This window comes from Glossina fuscipes, unplaced genomic scaffold, assembly GCF_014805625.2.
Source record: "Glossina fuscipes isolate IAEA_lab_2018 unplaced genomic scaffold, Yale_Gfus_2 0, whole genome shotgun sequence".
NCBI classification, from domain to species: domain Eukaryota; kingdom Metazoa; phylum Arthropoda; class Insecta; order Diptera; family Glossinidae; genus Glossina; species Glossina fuscipes.
Genome location: NW_023998414.1, coordinates 19,403,552 through 19,424,564, shown reverse-complemented (window position 1 = coordinate 19,424,564; position 21,013 = coordinate 19,403,552). Strand labels below are relative to the sequence as shown.

General features: G+C 35.0%; 3 protein-coding genes across 3 annotated transcripts; 1 reads left to right on the top strand and 2 right to left on the bottom strand.

Moving 5' to 3' along the window:
* Positions 1-789: 789 nt before the first annotated feature.
* On the bottom strand, positions 790-13,315 carry LOC119635117 (putative leucine-rich repeat-containing protein DDB_G0290503). Its single transcript, XM_038029708.1, has 9 exons — positions 12,580-13,315; positions 7,134-8,974; positions 6,868-7,070; positions 5,879-6,768; positions 5,657-5,759; positions 2,031-2,178; positions 1,304-1,704; positions 1,095-1,227; positions 790-982 (listed from the first exon to the last, which is right to left on the bottom strand). Exons 1-9 carry the CDS (start codon positions 12,689-12,691, stop codon positions 806-808), a joined length of 4,008 nt encoding a protein of 1,335 aa, XP_037885636.1. The 5' UTR covers positions 12,692-13,315; the 3' UTR covers positions 790-805.
* A 1,972-nt stretch (positions 13,316-15,287) lies between these two features.
* Positions 15,288-19,337, top strand: LOC119641052 (squamous cell carcinoma antigen recognized by T-cells 3). The gene is made up of 10 exons (XM_038039485.1): positions 15,288-15,480; positions 15,562-15,881; positions 15,946-16,121; positions 16,187-17,182; positions 17,258-17,342; positions 17,410-17,899; positions 17,973-18,084; positions 18,149-18,269; positions 18,874-18,976; positions 19,035-19,337. Exons 1-10 carry the CDS (start codon positions 15,436-15,438, stop codon positions 19,281-19,283), a joined length of 2,697 nt encoding a protein of 898 aa, XP_037895413.1. The 5' UTR covers positions 15,288-15,435; the 3' UTR covers positions 19,284-19,337.
* Positions 19,338-19,467: 130 nt separating this feature from the next.
* Positions 19,468-20,930, bottom strand: LOC119641059 (something about silencing protein 10). The gene has a single exon (XM_038039494.1). The coding sequence runs from the start codon at positions 20,787-20,789 to the stop codon at positions 19,488-19,490; it is 1,302 nt and encodes a 433-aa protein (XP_037895422.1). The 5' UTR covers positions 20,790-20,930; the 3' UTR covers positions 19,468-19,487.
* Between the last annotated feature and the right edge of the window lie 83 nt (positions 20,931-21,013).

The following is a 21,013-nucleotide window of genomic DNA, read 5'->3' as shown; positions in this document are numbered from 1 at the left end:
ATAAACATAGTGAGAAGTAGCGTTACCATATTATTTGAAACACAAAATATAAGCAAATCGATGTAAGTATAAATAAAAACGTATGGTTTGAGAAGTAAAATTAAAGAATTTAACGTAGACGTAAACAAGTCGAAGCCGAAGCCACCACATCATCATCACCATCACATATATATATTTTCGACGAGTGACCATATTTAGCCCTTTATTCGGCTATCAACCCTTTTCAGAACTATTAAAAATTCAGATCGATAGCTTAGTGCCATCGATCAGGTCATGCAATGGATAGTTATTAGAAACTTACTATAATCCATTTAGGGCCCGCAACCTACTAAGCGGCTTGCTAACCCCCTAACAGTTCCCCCCTTTTGAAATTGTTACCCTTGTTGTTGTTGAGCCGTAGAGTATTTTTGTCAATAAGCTAGGCTTAACGTGGTTTTAAAATTTTGCAAAAATAGTTATCAAAACTCTGATCATCTTGTTTTGAAAAATTTAAGAGAAACCCCTTACTAATATTCAGCAATTGAAAACTGGCAACGGATAGGAGAAATTCGGTCTGAAATGAATCCATTTTTCAATTACTTTCCGTTTAAAATTGCATAAGCTAGGCCATGAGCAAAGCGTTTCCATTTATAACCATTAAATGAAACGTTCGCTTCAATTTATAAAATATCACGGATATATAATTTAATACTTGCATGTTTTTTATATACTACACACACACATAATATATATATATATATACGTAAATGTATTCAAAATACTTATTATGGTCATTTATTATTATTTGATGTAAAACTTTTGCCATTTAGTAATCTAAATTGCCTTGAGCGCCTGTTATAATAGCATCGATCCATATTCTGGCAGCAGCGCCGGAAGCTGCTTGTAGGTGGTAACTTCGTTTTTTAGTCTTAACAATAAATGTACAATGAGGTCGACCACTCTTTGACGCGTTAAGATGATCTAAGTAAACTTCATCGATAGTCTGGAAAAGAGAAAAGAACAATGCGCGATTAAATATTTATAAATATATATTTATAATTCATTTCCATCCAATGTCATATGATGGATGTGCAGATGATGGTAGAGTATTTTACCGAAAAATATGCTCCTCCTCTCGGCTTACGCTCAGATTTATCGGCGTAATATATGAAAGCATTGCTCTGACGATCTAATACAAACCAACGCCTAGACCAGCCATGAAAAGTGGCTCCCAATTTATGAAGATATCTGTAATGTTTTACAAAAAACGAAATATGTTTAAAGGTTTATGGGCTTAAGAGCTTAAGCGCTAATGAAGACTTACCCGCGACAACTGTAAGAATCGATAAATACATGGGGACACAGGGATATCTGATGACCGGCTGATTCTATATGCTGCCTTAAGTTTAATTCTGCCGAAAAAATGGGCAGGTATCGTGTTAAAGGTCTTTGATGTTTAGGTAAAATCCGTTTACGTCCACTGCTGTTATCATTATTCATACTTGTGCTTCTTTCTTCGGAGTTCAAACTTACCGAGCACTTTTCATCACCATCTATAGCACGGCAATTAGCTAACGGCGAAAGTTCATTGCTCGATTTACAGGTGGCTTGCTCGGATAACATTTCATAGCTTAATTCCGAATTAGCTTCTGAAAGTGGACGTGATTTATTTTGATTGGACTTCTCACGATTATTGCCTTCGTACTCTGGATGCGAATGCCGTTGCTATAGAATTATGATATGAAAAGAACAATAATTTTCGATTTTATGTTAATTCTTCATTTAAGTGATCTTTTAAATTATCTAAAACTACTAATCGTATAAATCTTGGGTATTGCACGCTCTTCTCGCTTGCTATGCCTAAGACAGACACAAGCAGCCAAGGTCGAGTAAACTCAGTCATTTGCTTTTCGTATTTATAAAAATTCCAATTTTACTTATCTATTGATAATGAATTATTTGATGAACGATTACATAAACGCTTTTGTACAATTATAAGCAGCAACAACAACAACAACAACAACAACAACAATGAAATATAACTATTTTACCTGTTGAGAGAGAGAACAGCTTTCACTTTTATTTATTGTGACAACATATTTCTCAGCCTCTATGATATTCTCCTTATTTTGGCTGTCGAGTCCACACATCGCTGAATGTTCCGTAGCGTTTGAAAATTCGTTTGAATTATTGGCGTCACTAAAAGCAAGCATAAAAACCCATATCAAATAACAATTGTTCGCATTTTTCTAACTGATTTAATTCATTTGCATATATAAACTGAAAAACACAACAACAAATTATAAAAACAAGAAACAAAAAAAAAAAAAAGACAAGTTGACAATAGCAGCAGAATGCAACAAAAATCGTACGCTTTACATGAAATAAATAGAATCAATAATAAAATTAATGATAAATGAACCCAATAATGATGAATAAAAACGAAAACAAAATATGCTTATATTGCCTTTACTGATAACAGACCCTGCTCATGATTTTACTCACTAATACCATCAGCTGAATACACGCACACCTAGTTAGGATCTAACTGATTGTATATATGTGACTTTGATCTGAAAACTGTCATACATATAGAGAATACTTTATTCACGTATCCATCACTAAACGAAGGAGGAACGGGCTATAGGGCTATAATTCAAATTGCAATCTTCGGGAAGTTACTCAGGAACAAAACTAGGGTTAAAGTCCCAAAAATCGAAATAGAACGGCAATGAGACTTACACTTAAGTTTTTAAAGCGTTGATGATGCGATTTGCCAAAACGCGAAGTAAGCTTTCTACCTTCGTTTTAAAATGTTTATGATGATCTCAACTTTAAAACAATCAAAATTTCCATTTATCGTAACGATTACTTATCAAGTATTTATCCGTCAGTACATTTGTAAGTATTATATTTTTCTTTTTTACACGATCATTTTTTTACTCTTTTTTTTTTAGTTTTTTTTTGTTTTAGAATCGTAGATAGATCAGTCTGAATGTGGTTCTCATATTCTAAGTTCCGGATAACACGAAACAGGTCGGAAAATGTTGTTTGTCTTCAAATGACTCCTAGATTGAAGCCAGCACCTTAAACCAATACACTCTAAGAGTAAAATTTACTTTTTAAATCGGAACGTGTAGGTTGAGTAACTTTCTTAGAGGCTGTAATCTACAGTTTTTTTTATCTATTGTTAGCTTTCTGATAAATTTACGCTAATTTTTTTCACTTTGGTTCGGGGCGTATGCACTATGAAATGTACGTTGCGGATAACGCCCATTTCGAAATTCAACCTGTTAACGACAACTAAACACCACACACATGCCGAGTTTTGTGTGTCAAGCTTTCCATTTCACTTTTTACAGTTTACAGAGAGATGTGACAATAGAAGGAAGATAGACAGACAAGGTCGCAGGCGTAGGGACAGGCATGATCAATGGTACTGTCTTGACTGAGAAACAATATAAACGCTCTCATTAGGTCTCCGAAAAATTCTATGCGTTACGAAAGGGAAGGCAAATCGGGTATACCTCACTACTTCGGTAGGGGATATAAAAAAAAAAAAAAAAAAAAAAATGTTATTCACGCATTTGTTAAGCTCGTATTTGGAATTTAAGTTGTTGGAATTCATCTATAAATGTGAACATGGCATAAGTTTGTTAATACGCTTTCACTCTTCGAACTCAATTCTTGTCCCTTAAGGAATTTTCTTAAACGAATGGACAGACATTATCCTACAGCGAATTATACATTTCTCTTAAGCATTGGTCAAGGTATACATACATGTTCTTAGTAAAATGGCACCAGTTATTACTAAATTACCTTCAGGTGCACAATCGTGTGTATCTGTATGTATGTATATGTAGTGGGTAGGTTAATGCAATGATATATTTTAACTAAACTCGTATGTGCTATTTTATATGCAAGCTGGGTACTTGAACTCGATGTGCATGACTCTCGAGGCAAAAATCGTTCACCCGTCTCCCTTTAACTTTAATGCATTCATGCACTTAGCGTGTTTATCTTTGTTGCAAAGTATGCGTTTCTGTTATTCATCACATCAGTGAAAAGCGATATATATATATATATATATATATATATATTGTTTGCGGAGATATATACAACATGCAAAAGAACGTGAACCGACCGATTTTTGTCTGTCCATCCGTCTAAACTTCTTATATTCTTGCGTTCAAGCAGTGGTCACAATTTTTGAGATATTTCGAGGCAATTTGGTATATCGACATGTTTTGGCTCCAACACGAATGGAACGGGCCGTTTTAATGTTTTTTTTTTGCCAATTTTAATGCTTTTTTTTTTTTCTTTGATATTGGTATTAAGTGGATTAAGCCAATAAGAAGCGTGTCCTATATGTCCAGACAAAACCGTTTCAGAGGGCTATTTAAATCAAATCAGATCTAGGATTTTTATTTTATAGAAAATCCAATTAGTTTCGTCACGGCCAATATCTTTAATTTGATCGTTCAAGTTATTCCAGTGGAAGTATATTTGACAGACAAAATTGTATCAATGAATTAAGTTCTTTGTGCCTGAAAATCGACTTAATTCATATCAAGCAAAGCCAAAGTGTCCCGGGACCCATGCACAGGTGACAGCCCCCAATTTGAGATTCATATATCATCTCGTGTGTTTCAAATACATATTGATTATCCACATCTCTTTTATTTATTAAAAAAGCAGACAGTATATCCGACGACAAGGAATGTAGCAAAAGTGCCAGAAAGTTCTTCCAACCCGCTACTGCACTGATTATTGAGAGAACGTTGAGTTTATTATGCAGAACTTTGAAATGAATTATCAAAATATGGAAGAAAATCAATGAAATTTCAAACACAAAGCAGTTTATCAAAATTGCAGGTATGCGTCAAAACAAGGCATTGTTTAATGTTAAGGATATTTTCGACCGCTACTGTCGCGAGATCGTGTTATATTAGCTCAATCTTAGATTTGATCAAATTTTGAAGCTAAAAATCTCTTCGGAAACATCTATCGACGATCAAGGTTCGCTTTTGTTTTTTTTTCTTTTTATATGGCTAGTCACGCAGGGGATGTTTTTTGTACGCCGCAACGTAGAGTTATGATTAGGAAGGATGATAAGTAGAGGAAAGGAAACGTCCGACATAAAAATGGAAACATCTATGAGCTTGTGATACATTTTTGCTTTTCATTGAATTTTTTTTTCTTTGTAATCCAATGGAAGGCAACATTCGTTGCGGCACAGATCGCTTAACCTGATATAAATACTTTCTTCAAATGATTGACATAGATGCGAGCGAAAAATCGTTTGCAAGTAAGATCCATTAAAATTTCGCTTATATGTATATCTTCTTGAGCTCGCTGGTTTGTTTCTGCATTTTTAAGTGCCCAGAGGACTATTGTTTACGTCTTGGTAACTTATAATTTGCTTTTAAAAGCATTGGCATTCAATTTTATTTTTATTTTTATTTTTTTTTTTTTATTTATTTATTTATTTTTTTTTTTGTATATATTCTCTTCTCGTGTTACGGGTGCAATATTTAATTTGCTTGAAGATCAGATACGAAAGGGAAAGTGCATCCGACAGTGGTCGAGGTTTATTTGATTTTCTCTAATTAGAAATAGGATAACTAACGAAAACTAAGAATAAAAGTGCCACCACGATTTACTACCACACACTTACTCGGAATACGAGAGGTTTGCTATATACTGAGCGCAAGCTTCATCATGAATCTTTTGCTTTAAGTCATTCATTTTTTGTCTTTCGTGTTCAATAACATAGTGACCTTGATTAAAAAAAAAAGAAAGAAAAAAGAAAATACAAATAATAAAAAATAAACAGAAAATACAACACTAAAAATGAATACATATATGAAAGAGTCTTCCATTTATATAATAATACTACCTTGTTGGGTCAAAAGCAATTGACGGTTGCGTTCGATTTCTTTAATTGAATCGAATATTTTTGTATTGGCACCTGTTGCGGAAATGGAAGTGTCTGAAGTTAGTTTAGATATGCGATCAATATCATCTTGGGAAGGTACTTTCTTGTTTAGCGGATTCACTTCAAAGATTTCACAGTCAAGGGTAAGGTTACAGGCTACTTCAACATTTCCACATTTGGCCTTATCCGAGCCTTCAATCGAGCTCACTTTAATAATATCCGCATCAAAATTTGTGGCAACAGAGGTTGTGACGTATGGTGATTCAATGTTATCGTTAAAAAATATATTTTCATTAATACTTTTGGACATGACATCGGTATTGTTATGCTTGGTGCATAGCAGTTCTGTAGAATCAAATAAGGATTGCGACATAACCGAGGTCGTTTCAATTCCATTATTTTCTTCCTTATTTATAGTTTCAGCATTCTCCACTTCCGACGATACGGAATAAGAAGAGGGCGATGGCGAGTTCTTTTCCGGTCGTACAGATGCATTATTAAAATTATTTTCCAAAGTTTTTAAATGATCTTGGCCGTTCTTAAGTTGCTTCAAAACCGTTAACAGTTGATTATTTAGAAAAGACGATTCCTTTGTTGTGCTTTCATAATTATTAACGAGCTGTCGTTCTATGTGTTGCAATTCTATGCGTTTTTCTTCAATCTTTAGAATAAGAGCTTTTTCCTCCGCATGCAACTCTTCACGATACGCGTGCCATTCCGATTCGCCCTCTAAATACTGAAACTCTAAATCCTCAAAAGTCTTGCGATCATTTTCCAAGGAATCGCTTAATTTGATAAGTTCTTCTTTAAGGCAAACATCCTTGGGCTTCTGCTGCAGCATTTCCTTTAACCTGCATTTTTAAATAATATAAATTAATCACATATATATGAAATGTTTATTCCTCTCATCTAATATGGACAAGAAAATATATATATATATATATATGTACCTCTTCATTTGATCTTGTTTCATTTCAATGGATTGTTTAAGCTTGGCTTGCTTGTTTTCATCCATAACTCGTGTAGCATTCCGCTGAGCTTCTAAACGATGGACCTTGTTCTGCAAAGTCTGTAATTCTTCTTGCAATTTATTTTTAAATTTTTCGGTCAACTGAAGTTTGACAGCAGGCACTAGTGACGATTCTATACTTATCTGAAAATAATTAAGCCGTATTAGGTGTGCGCTTAGGCTTCGTGCCTCTGCAGCTATACTCACCTCTTGTAGCGTTTCCTTTTCCTGTTTCTGTAGTTCAGAAATTTGCGATTTCAAAATTTGCATACGATTTAATAAATCGGTCTGGAGAGATTTCATCTCATTTATATCAGAATTATTAGGTAAATCGTTTCTCAATTCATCGGAAATGTGGTTAGTGTCGGCAACGCTGAACTGACCTTTACGTAGAGTGGTTCGAGGTGCTGGTGCCGGCTTTTTGTTTGGCTTTGGCGAATTTGGAGCCTGAATCTTTAAATTTAATGTCAGATTGTTAATGTTTCTGTTGCTTTTCCCAATAATTGAAGGTTTTGAGGAAATTGCTTGGGGTTGACAACGACTGCTCTCCTCAATCGCTTGAATTTCAAGATTAAATTTCTCTTCAAAATTTTTGATTAACTGATCGTATTCAGTGTTATCGGCTTGTTTAATTATATTATTTGAAATATTGTCCTTTTTTGGAGACATGCATGTGGTGCGTATTTTAGTGCGCGGACTTTGAGGCAAAGATTTTGCGACCACCACATTTTCATAGCCAGACTTGGGGGAAAGAATCGATTGATTTATTGCCTCTATACGATTTTGTCCAATAATGCGTATATTTTCGTAGCCATTGTTTGTGTTCATTATATTAGTGACACAATGTGACCGTTCCAGATTGCCATCCTCGGAAAGACTTCTATTACTTTCGGATAGAGACTGCTGCAATTGACCGCCGGAAAAATCATAATAAAAAGGCGATTTTTTATCTCTTGGCAATGATCCGTTCGTTTTGATGCGATTCTGGACAATTGGCGATGAAGTCAGACTGCTGTTACAGCTTTGATTTTGACGATCAGCATATTCGGTGCATATTTTAAGCATATCTTCTAAACGTTCTTGCTCGTTCGAACCTGATTGTGTGTCCTGAACATTTGTCGTACTTGACGAGCTATTGTTCATTTCTGAGTTAATGCAATTCATGGGAAAAATTTGAAAGCCGCCGTATGCGCCCGGTTTGGGATATCGTTCATAAGCGTTGACAGCGTTACGATGTGATGGCGATGCGGAAGATATATTGTTTACTTTAGTTAAAAACTCTGTACCCGTTGGTTGAGACATTGCGACATTGTTGGTGGGAATGTTAACAAGCTTGTTCTCACTAAGCTGAACAGTTGTGTTTAATTTACAATTCTGGACTTGATTATTAAGTAAAGTGTTGCAGATGTTCTTTTCATTGCGATGATTTTCGATCAAGTTTTTTGCAAAACTTTTGTATTTTTTGCCCAAAACATCTTTGGCCGGCATATTTACAGTAACAAGATCAGAGGTAAACACCTTCGGGCAGTGAAGCTCATTAATCTCGGCGGGAGCCAAGTTATTATAAACTTTATGATTATAAGCATTCGCTTTAAACTTTGGTTCTTCTTTTCTATCATTTGTACCGCCGGTAACGATGCCATGTGTACACTGATCTCTCTGAAATCCCTCCATTTCACTCGAAGTATCATCATTACGAATAATACTGTTTAATTTATGTGAAAAATCATCTTTCGATTCCTTATTAGCAATAATTTGCGGTATGACGGATATGTCTTCTTGTGATTCTATTACGGAGCGCATTAATTGAGCCTCGGCAGGATTGTTAAATCGTAAATAGTATGAATTACCAATGGTTATCATCGCGCCTTGGGTTAAATTGGTATTTTGGACAATTTTCTGTCCATCGATGAGGACACGAGCATTTTGTTCCGGCTGCATAGTAACCCGATTATCTCGGCTACGACTGATTGTACAATGAAGCGATCGCACACCGGGACCATTGAGCGATATGCAGCAACCAGTGGACGAGCCAACTGTCGTTTCGCCTTAAAATTCAAATAAAATCAAATATTTTATTATTATTAATATTATTATTATTAGCATTAATTTAGCCAAAGAAATAAATTCCATGACTAATGTCTTAAAGCACTAGCATTTAAGACTAACAGCTTTATTAAGAAATCTACCGCACCTGAGATTCGAACCTACGACCATTAAACCATTGTTAGTCGATATCATTTCACTCAGGTCACTCAAGCGGTTAATTAAAAATTATTATTATTATTATTATTATTATTATTATTATTATAATTTTAGACTAATAAAATAAATTCTTAGACAAAAAAAAAAAATACATTGAGCACCAGCAACACAGGCTATCGGCTCTAATTTATAAAAGTACATTAAATATTGAGCCTAGCAGTGTTGATAAAGTAATATATTGTATTGATATTCTGTTCTGTAGCTGATTGTAAAATGTCCATAGGGTTAATCGTTCCAAATGCAATACTACTAGTCAAGGTAAAGTTAAGGCTGCCACGGAGAATGTGCTTTATAGTGAGAATTTGTTCACATTTGCAGATTGGGGAGGAAGACTTTTTTCAGATTCATTGGTGAGTTGCATTTGTTTGACCAAAGCGAATTCTCGAAAATGTTCGGATCTTGATTTTCTCAACATTTGTTGGATATAAAGGTGAAGTTCATTGAGGGTTAATAAGACAGTAATGCTGATGATGATGGTATTGTAGATTTCCTGTAAATTTCTCTTTAACATTTCTTCCAATTATTCGATGACATCATCCATAATTAGAGGTGCAGAAGCAGCATACTTCGCCGCTCGATCAGCCCGCTCATTTTCGAATAAACCGATATGACTAGGTACCCATAACAATTTAATTTTTTCGCCGGGTGTTGAAATTAAAAATTAGATTCGAATATTCATTCAAAAGACATGTAAGAAAGTTATAGTTGGCTGGGTCCGAATCTCGCAACCCATCCATCACTTTATTTATTGTTTTAAAGAAAAATAGTGAATGAGATACAATTTATTTTCAACCTTTTAGTTCACTAAAAGATATTGTCAAAAAAATATTTAATCTACCGCGTCGTGAGGTCCACCATAAATAGCGTAATATTAACATATTTAGCTTGCTGCCTTCTACTCTCCGAATCTTTTTATTTTATAAACATATCGGTGGTATTACTCTAAGAGAAGATTAATCCCCAACACCGTGGTGTCCATCATATTTATTTTCCAATTAACGCATTTTTAGTTCGAGGATATATCTTCATTTAAGGAATGTATAAAATAATTTTAAACATTCTGTCTTGTTTACCTTGTGATAATAACCTCAAAAAGGTGAGAAAATTACACTTCCACTGCCAGTAACTTTGTACGGGCATGGCCCATTTTTTTTTTAATTTTTTCAAATGTCAGCATTCTATGAGCAATGCGCAGAAACCCATAAATTTTTGCTTAAAGAAATGGAGTTGCGTTCAGATTACGCTTTAGTGGAGGCGTACGCTCTCACCAATTTGACCCATTCTCGATAGCAACCTGCCTGCAGAAACTTGTAATATTTTTAACAAATTTGATGCCGGCATCTTCATTTTTGCGACCAGGAGTGTGTCGACAACGCACTCCATACAGGCATACAGACGGACAGATAAGGTTTCATAGATCCAGAATATCAAGCTAACCAGGATAGGCTGAAACATAGGCTGAAACTTCCTTTTGGTTGTTGCGAACATTATGACGAAATGAGTATGCCCCAATCGTTGGGTAGTGGATATAACTAACATTATTCGTGGCAGCTAATTCTCTCATCTGTCGCTCTCTCTCTCTCTCTCTCTCTCTTTCTTGTAAAATTGTAAAATATGATACAAAATAAACAATGAGCCAATTGTTAACTAACCCGTTTACATACAACAAGTTTACAATATTAAGTACAGGTATAATTCATTCATTGGGTAAAAATTGCATCGAAATCGCATTTTAAAGGCAGAATATTCAAAATTATGCGTCTCTTCACTGTAGTTGACAAAATGCTGATATACACCCATTGAAGATTTGATTTATTAGACGTCATCAATCAATTTTAACTGATTAACTGGAGAGCAAGATCATTTTGCAACGAAATTTCGTTACCTCCTAAAAGACTACTAGTACTTAAATGCGTTTTTGCCTTGTCCGCATATAAAACAAACGCCTTAACTACATACTTCTTTTTTTCTTTTATGTTCAAACTAGATTTGCGCGACAGACATAAAATCAATCTCTATAAACACTTTCTTAAAATATTCAAATCGATATAAGCTTTCGCTTAACGACGTTCTACTCTTCACATCCTGGACGAATGTGGAAAGTGAGAAAATAATTCCAATTGACATCTTTTTCGAAATTGGAATATAGAGGCAAGGCATGCACGTCTTCCCGTTGAATGCATTCGTATCGCCCGGAAATATCTATTAAAAATTCTTTACACTTTATAGGGTCCATATATTATAGACAAAAAAACCAAATGAATGTACGCCCACCTTACAGTAGTAGGGATATGGGAAAGAAAAGTAACAGCATCTGCTGGAATTTATTATCATTATAATTAATTTATGCCAAGGAAATGCTTTTGTATACGAAAGCCACTTAAGAAAAATCTTACTCCCTCCGATCGAACATTTACGTAGTGGTTTATGTTGATTTTAAGGCTAAGGACGCAAGAACATCCAAGAAAGTCAAAAATTTTGAAAGCGAAAAGCCGCAGCGAATATAGTACGGAGTGTAACAACATTGAGAAAAAAGTGGAAACCTCAAGTAATATCTAAAAACTTTTAATGGAAACAAACCGTGGATAGCAGAGTACGTAAGAATCGCGGCTGTGAATCGCAGTACTCTCGTGCAGGAGGTTCGACTATATATTGCCGAATGTAAAGCCAATAGCTCCATTGCAACAGCCAGTAGAATTTATATCAAAGAGATTGCACAGACGGACCGACATGTTTAATAACATGTTTAAATCGATGAAGACGCTTTCTTCTGGGCGTTGCAAGAGTTCTACAAAATTTCATTTTTCAATGTTAGGTATAAAAAATGAAGGAATGGTTCAAAGAAAAAGGTTGCTATTAACGTAAAATGCCGTTTATTGTTATTCTTTGAAACGCTATCGAAATTCGATCGAAAATCGATAGATAGATAGATAGATAGATAGATAGATAGAGAGAGAGAGAGAGAGAGAGAGGGGTGTGAAAGCCAAACATTCATCGTACTTTACTAGGAAAAGTCCCATGACGATATCGATCAAGAAAACGCCACAAATAGGTTTCATCCTAATGTATAATTCTATGAGAAAGAAGTATTAGAACTCACAATCCCAAAGAGCTAAGATCCTAGGAATTTAGATGGCCATGGCTAATCGTCAATTAGAGAAAATCTGTTGAGGGTTGTGGTGGTGGTGCTGGTGGTTGTGTCAAATACACATGAAAACGGATATAGCTCATTTCGTTATCTATTTTTTCAATATTTCACAACAACGGGAACAAGAGTCAATAATTCACTTAAACTATTGATGAAGGGTTTGAGCAAACACTAAGGTAAACTTGCACAGATTTTGGCAGTTTTAAAGAATTAATAAATGTGTAAAATAAAACAACTCACCAATTGGTATATAATGTATTGTGACTGCTGTGCTTAGTCGTCCCCCGCCCAAACTAACTAAGTGCGGATCATTGGCAGCGACTCGCAGGGAAGGATCCTTTTTTAACGACATCTTATAACAAGAAATTTATTTCTTGACGTATAATTTCCGCATATACATATACTTTACACTCCACTTTACTAAACACGAATTGAAATGTAAATTTTTTCATAATTCTTAATAGTTTCAAGTGAATAGCGGATGTAAGCGTATGTAAAGGTACGTAAATGTCAGCTTTATATGGACTTTCCGCTTCCAATCTAATAATTATTATTAATTGAGTACACACTTTGTATTTATTATGACTTCACTTCATTTAAGATACTTTTAATTGTGTTATTGTGCGTTGTGTGCGTTGTGTGCGTTGCGTTTTACAGTTACAATCGCAAACAAATTTTACCCAAAGCACACATGTATGCATATGAGTGCAAATGCAGGCAAAAATACATTATTCAATTTTTAATTCGCACAACATACACTTTTAATGTAAAAAAAGAATTCGAAAATCAAGCATACGATGAATAATCGTCTATTATTAAGCCTTTAAAAAACAAAACACTTTTTGCAATGTATGATTAAAAATACAAAAACGAAAAACATTTTGCATTCGCATGAGAGTGTGTGCGTGCGTCTTTCTTTTTTTTTTTCTTATTTAAAGAAATTTAATGAAATGGCCGCTAACCTTTATAGGATTTTATCAATTTATCAGTTGTGCACGAGAAATAATTATTTAATATTACTTTTTCTATGATGTTTTAAAATCGAAAAAATTATAAATATTTTACACGCACCACACTTAAGCCAACTAAAGTGAAAACTGATTCATTAAGAAACACGAACTACGACAACTCTATACTAAACGATGATAAATAAAAGTAATGTTGCCGGCTTGACGTTTTTAAAGCAGTATTGAACAGGTAACAACTTGGTAATAACAGTAATTGCAGCATGACCATGGGGACTTTTGCCGACGGCTTTGCAATTAGCAGATTTCCTGGGTTGTAAAGCTGGCGGCTTTGCTTGCCTACCTTTAAGTGTAGTATTAATGTAATAATTAAGATTGCTTATACGTCCTGTTAGAATTTCTTTTTAATTTTATCTTCTTTTTGATGACGAAATATGTTTATATGTTTATATATGTTTTATTAAGTCTAATCAAAGAATAATCTTTTCGTTTTTCTCCGTTTCCTATACTGTATAACGGATTTAAAGTTAAAAAAGGAAAGAAAAGCCACAATATGTTTGTTTGTTTGTATAGAATTTCAACAGATGTTTTTTATTGATTAGCAGAGAAAAGTATTACATTCTTTCTGTAAATAGCAGAATATTTAGCTACTGTTTTGTTTAATTTTGATAATAAAAAAAAATAATGTCGGTCTACTTTTAGGCTAACTTGTAAAATTAAATAAGTAAAAGTAAATAATTTTAGTTCGCGTATTTTTCGTTTTTCACAAGAGAAAAACGATTTTTAAAGAAAGACTAGTTACCCAATTTTGTCAATTTATCAATATGGCATGAAAAATTGACGCTTTGCATTTAAAAATCTGTGTTTTGCCGACGGCTTTGTGCTTTTTTGGTCTGTTATTTCACAGAATTGAACCCCTTTTGTCGGTAAAGTTGGGCATTTAACATAGCTGATTGGCGTTGCCATTTAAGTTGTTAAGTTGGGCTTTTAACCATTTATGTATTGTAAGCGACTCTGTACTTTGCCTTTCAACAGGGAATTTAGCTAGGACTTTGATTAAAAATTATCACGGTTTAATTCTAATCTAACTTGTAAAATTATTATTATTATTGTTATTATTATATATTTAGCCAGAGAATAAAAACTGAAAAAAACTTAACATGAGCTAACGGACCAAAAGAGCAAAAGCCGTCGGCAAAGCACACGCAATTTGCATTTTGCAATGAATTTTAACAGATTTCGTTAGTCATAAAGCTCTTTTAACAGATTTCGTGAGACATAAAGCTGGCGGCTTTGCAAAATAAAAAAAGACCACTAGGAGGTTTTCCAGCCCTTGAATGAATTGATTTACAATGGTTTTTAAATAACATTAATATGCTCATTTGAAAAAATAAGAGGAGTGCAAGGTACAAGAAAGTAGTTACCAGAGGCATTCGAAAATATGTATATGGGCAAAAAGATACAGGAAAACAAAATATAAAGATATTTTCTAAGATATAAATTGAGCGGATTATTCAATGGCTTCGGCTAAACATTACATTTATTTGCTATTCAGATATATACCGATCAATAATAAAGAACCAGTTTGAGTTGCTTTATTCGCAATGAAATGAGAGATGAGGATTAACTTTCTTATTGTTCTGCTGCTAAGTCACGCATTTCATTGCGTGAAATAGGCTTTCTATATTGTTCAATTCAAAAAAGTTACATTATGAAATTGCTAAGAATATTGATTGTAAAAACGACTTTATCTTAAAAAGTTTGGCTTGACTTAAAATGCGCTTTTTCTCTGCCGGTGCTGCGATATCAAGTTATCGATACTGCAATATCTAATAATAATAAAAAGTAATAGTTTACTATTTCTTTAAACCACTATAAAAACCACTATTTTTGCGGCTGTGTGTATTGTTTTTGTAAATCTGGTAAATATTTTTCTAAACGTAAAAAAGCAATCAGCTGAGAAATTTGTAAAAAGTTTTTTTTGCTGTCATAAAGTTTAAAATTAAAATTCGAGGCCGAAAAAAATTCAATATTCGCCACTTTTAATTTATATTCGGTTCGATCAGATACTATCCTTATTGCTTAGAACTCCATATAAGTCTTGTTCAGTTGAAAGGGTAGAGTGGTAATTATGGCATCTTCGGACACCGGCAAAGAGGAAATAGATGAAGCAGAGGTAATAAAAAATTAGTAGTTTTTTTTTTTTTTTTTGTTGCCGTCTAAAGTAGTACTTATAAATGTATGGATGTATGTTCAGGAAGAGGCTTTATTAAAATCGGATGATGACTATGACATGCGTGAGGTCTCAGAGCAATCTTCTATTAACTTGGAAGGACCACTAATTGATGAGGATTTTTTAATCAATGACTCATCCAAGTCGCAATCTAATGCTAAATCAGATTTTACTTCTAATAATAAAGTCATGAGTGAAAGAAAAGAAAGCGAGAGTGACATTTCTTCGGACAATGAAGACGATGCGGAAAGAGAAGCTTTGAAGCAATATGAGGATCTTGTTGCGGAGCTAGAGTCTGAAAAATATGCATATGACAAATATGTACGTTTATGCGATTTATCACAGTAAGTATCATATGCATTCCCAGCTGATTGTTTTCATAACATTCGTAATATAACATACTCATAGCGCAACCGGTGATTTGGACAACATCCGTAAAGCCTACAAGAGTTTTTCCGAAGTCTATCCCCTAACTGCAGAACTTTGGCTTCGCTATATTAATGTCGAACTAAAACTGGCGCAGAGTCCGAACGAGATTGAAAAAGTTGAAACGCTGTTTAAAAGAGCGTTTCAAGATTACTACTGTAAGTACAATTTCTCTTTGCATACATTAAAACTGGATTGGTAAAAGAAAGTGGCATTATTCCAGCTTGTGACTTGGCTGAGAATTTTGCTTCGTTTGCCCCTCGTTGCAAGGATGCAGATATGATATGGAAGCAAATATTAAGTACTTATGGGCTGCATTGTTTCCAAAGCAGATATTACTTTCAAATGTATCGGAAATACCTGAAAGTATTTTACAGTATTGAAGACAATCAAAATGATTCGTATATAGAAAGCTTTTTAACTGAGCTGCGTCATCCTCACGTGGATATGGAAGAAAGTTTTATCGAATTTAGAGTGTTCTATGAGTGGAACAAAGAAACGCTTTCACAGAAAATAAAGTGGGAAGATGTTGAGAGACGCTATTTCAGAGCCAAGGAGCAATTACAAAAAATTTTACCCTTTGAAGAGAAACTGAAAACGTACGCCGAGCATGCTTACCGTGAAAAAGTGGACACCTACTTCGAATACATAGAAGCTGCTGATAAATTGCTAGATGAAAATGTATTGCAAACCATATATGAACGCATGGTTGCTGAATGTTGCCTCAACGCAGATTGTTGGCTTAAATACATAAAATTCATTGAATACCGCGACGAATATGGACCTCCAGATGGGTTACCCGCCTTCCATCCGTTTAATCAAACCGCAGATGATATTAACAAGCGAGCTTTGCGAAATTGCTCTTGGTCGCCTGAGCTATATATCAAGCGGATGCGTTTATTTGAAAAAATGGGCAAAACGAAAGAGGAAATTCAGGAAATTTTAGAAGGGGCAATGGCGGCTGGGTTTCAAACACCCGAGCCGGCCGTCCTTATATGGCTTGAATATCTCACTTACTTAAGACGTCACACCGAGTGGGGGAATGAAAATGAGTGCGATACCTTACGCAAAACTTTCAACTTAGCCTGGACAATATTGGGACAGCAATGGGGTGTCTTAGCTGATTGCAACTGTGAAATATTGCAATTCTGGGGACGTTTAGAATATGGACCCTTGCAAGATTCAAAAAGAGGCAAAGAACTATGGACGACGGTTATGGGTAAGCAATTGAAATGAAATGAAATTAAATGTGAATAGTATTTAAGCTTGAAATAAATTTCCATGTGATATACAGAAAGTTCCGATAACGCATCAAAATCCGGCCTATGGATAGAATTTGCTTTATTGGAAATGAGACGTGATTTGGAGTCCACTAGAAAGTAAATACATTATCATATTCGCATGAACTTGTATGAAAAATTCATTCAATTTCTCCTCAAATGTCAGCATATTTAGTAAAGCACTACGCTCTGTTAATTTGGACAATCCATCTGTGATAAGCTCGGCTTGGGAAAGATTTGAACGTTGCAATGGTACGGCGAAGACTCTCGAGAATTGTCTTAAAGAATGTCATGGCATCAATAAGAATGTAAGCTTAAAGTTGTCGCAACACAAAAGTAACATCAAATCTAAAAAGGAAGTGAAATCTGTAAAGAGGAAAGCTTCACCTTTACGAGATGAAGTGCCTTCGAAGCATTCGAGGAATCTTGATGCCGAAGTAAATTCATGTGAAAAGCGAACTTTCAAAGATCACGAGGATCAAACCATCGATATATCGAAAGACCATTTACGTATTTTTCTTTCGAACTTGGATTACAACATAAGCGAAGAACAGATACGCGCTGAATTAATCGAGTTGAAAATCGTTAACGTGGAGTTAATACGGTCAGCAAATGGTAGAAGTCGAGGATTCGGTTATGCAGAATTAATAAACGAAGTAAATAGAAAGACCCATCAATCGTTCCAACTGTGTTAGTTCAAAAATCTTATTTACCCCTACTACTTTCTAGGACGAAGTGGAGAAGGCTCTTGCAATGGATCGAAAAATACTGCATGGTAGGCCGTTGTATATATCAAGTGTTTTAAGAGACAAGCAACAGCGTCAAAAATTCAAATATTCTGGTAAATTTGTTAATGAAATTCCCAATTTTTCATAATACCAACCTCGAGCATTTCTCGTTGTTAGTCGAAATTGAGCCGCAAAAGCTGTTTGTCAAAGGGTTGCCCCCCGATGTCACTGAGCAGGAATTGAAGGATATTTTTGCGGCATTCGGTAACATAAAAGATGTCCGGCTAGTGCATCACAAGTATGTGACACTGACAAAATTTGAAAATTTCCATACCCACCAGGCAGCGACATTTGGTTTTTCATTTCTTTAAATGATCACTTTTCAAAAGAAAGTCGTGCTTTTAGTTTCGGTTTTTGCGATTACAACATGCATTGTTGTTTTTGATATATAATATATAAACTGTCATATACGATTGTGAGACAATACATAAGGATTCCGATTTGATATTTGGCATTTGCAAGCTTTCTGTTTATGAAGCTTCAATAGTGGACAGTCGATTGCCTTGGGGGGCGAGGTATTGTTAATAAAATAAATGACCGTCACTCACTCTCGCTTCTTTACCAAAATTGCATTCAAGCGTTCACACAAAATTTTACTTACGTCAAACAATGCCTCTAATTCAGCCTTAAGAAAAGCTCGAAAATTAAACGTTCATTCCTTAGTATTATTTCATCTCCACACTATTATTACATATGGTCGTTCGCGAGCATGTTATACTAAGTATTTTAGTGGTATACGAAACTTGCTTGAAGAAGCAGATGGTGGGTATCGAATAAAATCAGTCTAAGCGAAATTTCGCTTTTTTCTTTTCGAGTGCATCATGGAATCTTTACTTTCACAGATCGGGGAAATTTAAAAATATCGCATATATAGAGTACGAAGATGCGTCTTCAACTGGCAAAGCTGTTTTAGCCCTGGATAAAACGAAACTGAGAGACCATTTAGTGAGTAAACAAATATTGCTACAATTCTGGAAGTCTATTAATAATTTCGTTTATTTAGTTGTCTGTGGCGATATCTGCTCCACCGCCGAAACCAACTACTTCGCCCAGCAATCCTATGAAGTCGTTGGGAATTATTCCGCACAAACAAAGAAAAGCTTTTGACCAGAAACCACGCATGTCACTAATACCGAATGCCGTGCGCAAGAATTTTCAAAGTCAAAATGCGCCAAATTCTTTGAATACGCTTATCAATCATAACGGCGCTCCCAAGACGAACGAGGATTTTCGCAATTTGCTAAAGCGTTAAGTGTATAATTGAATGCATAGATTGTTTAGATACATTCATCTTTACGTGAGCAAAAATTGAAATAAAAAAGAATTTGAAGAAGGCGGAATTATGCATGCTCTAGAAGAGTAATTTAAGTGACTACCTTCACGATCATTGGCTATCACCTTTTATTAATATAAACACTGTCGGCATAAAAATGGCGAAATGACATTTTTAATGTATTCATGATTTAAATTTAATGCTCTTGCTAACTGTGGCCTTTATGCCAGATATTTCTCCACTATACCGTGTAGACTCCTTTCGAACGGTTCGCACGGCGCCTTTACGCCTAATCAACGCTTTCCGATATTTACTACGATGTTTAACTCGAGGATTACGCAATTCCTTTTTACGATGTGGCGTAAGTCCTTTATTTTTGGCCATTTGATAAGTTATACCTCTGCGAAGAATCTCATCACCGGGATTTTCCTCTTCATGATCATCGCCTTCATTTAAATTTTCGTTTGAGTCGTTGCTTTCTAAATCAGTCTCCATCCCTTGCTGATTAACTCGATTTACGCTTGTGTTTTTCTTACAATTATTTACTTCAAGTTTGTGGAGCTCAGGTTGGACTTCTAGTACTTCGAATACGTCACCATCTTCTATCCGTTCTAGAAGTGCTTCTAGTTGAGGTTTAATTATGTTCTCGTGCTTGTCAGCCAATTTTTTTAGCAGTTTTTTCATCTGATTTAATCTTTGGACAATAGGGTGGTTCTGAATGGATACCCTCTTTGCCTTGAGCAGTAGATAAAACATTAAATTGTTGCAATAGGTCAACGCAAGGTTCTGATAAAATTTTGCAAATTTTAAGGCCGGTATCATAGGAACGTTATTATTGACGACGTATTCAAGAACTGGATTGTGTATATTCTGCATTTCTTCTAAATAACCCTCAAGATCACCCACTATGCCAGCGAACTCTGGGGAGTCCTTTTCAAACAATTGTAAACGTTCTCTTTTCGTTAATCCAGAAAAATCGGATATCAGTGGCACGGTTTCAGAATCCTCAAGTTTTCGATCATCGGCTTGATCTTTCGATGTACTTGTTGTAGCGTCTAAGAGAAAATCCTCCTCTTTTAGTTCCTTTACCAAGCGTTGCTGAATACTTTTCGCTTCTTCCGCTTCAAATTCGGCCAATTCCTCTTCTCTCTCATTGTAGGAAGTGTAATCTTGATCAATAAAATCTGTATTATAATAGTTGCGGCTACTTTTACCCCAATATTTTGTATCGGGTAAATCGTCGTCATTTTGCTCGGCACCTTCTATATCACTATCATGCAATCCCAAATCGTCATCGTTCAAATTATTTTCCTCATCGCTTTCATTAAACGTCATAATTTCATTTTTCCGTGTTTTCTCTTTTCGATAAGAGGTCCGAACTTCCTCCAATAATTCCTTCTCCTCCTCACTATATTCATTTTCAGAATCAGTGCATACATCGTCAACATCATCATCCTCCTGGTTTATGTGAATTTTATTCGACATTTTTATTGTATTATTAAGCAAACAGCACGTGGACAAGAAAACTAGAAATCCGTTTGGCAACAAGTAGCACAATGCAGGAACATGCCTATGTACATAATTGTCTTCTTCTGTTTCTTTTTAAATGTTCAACGAAAAACAGATGACTCGCCGTATCGTTTTGATGTTGTAAAGCTCGTAACGTATGTGTTTTGTTGTTGTTCATTGCGCATTAAAGACAGGGTTGT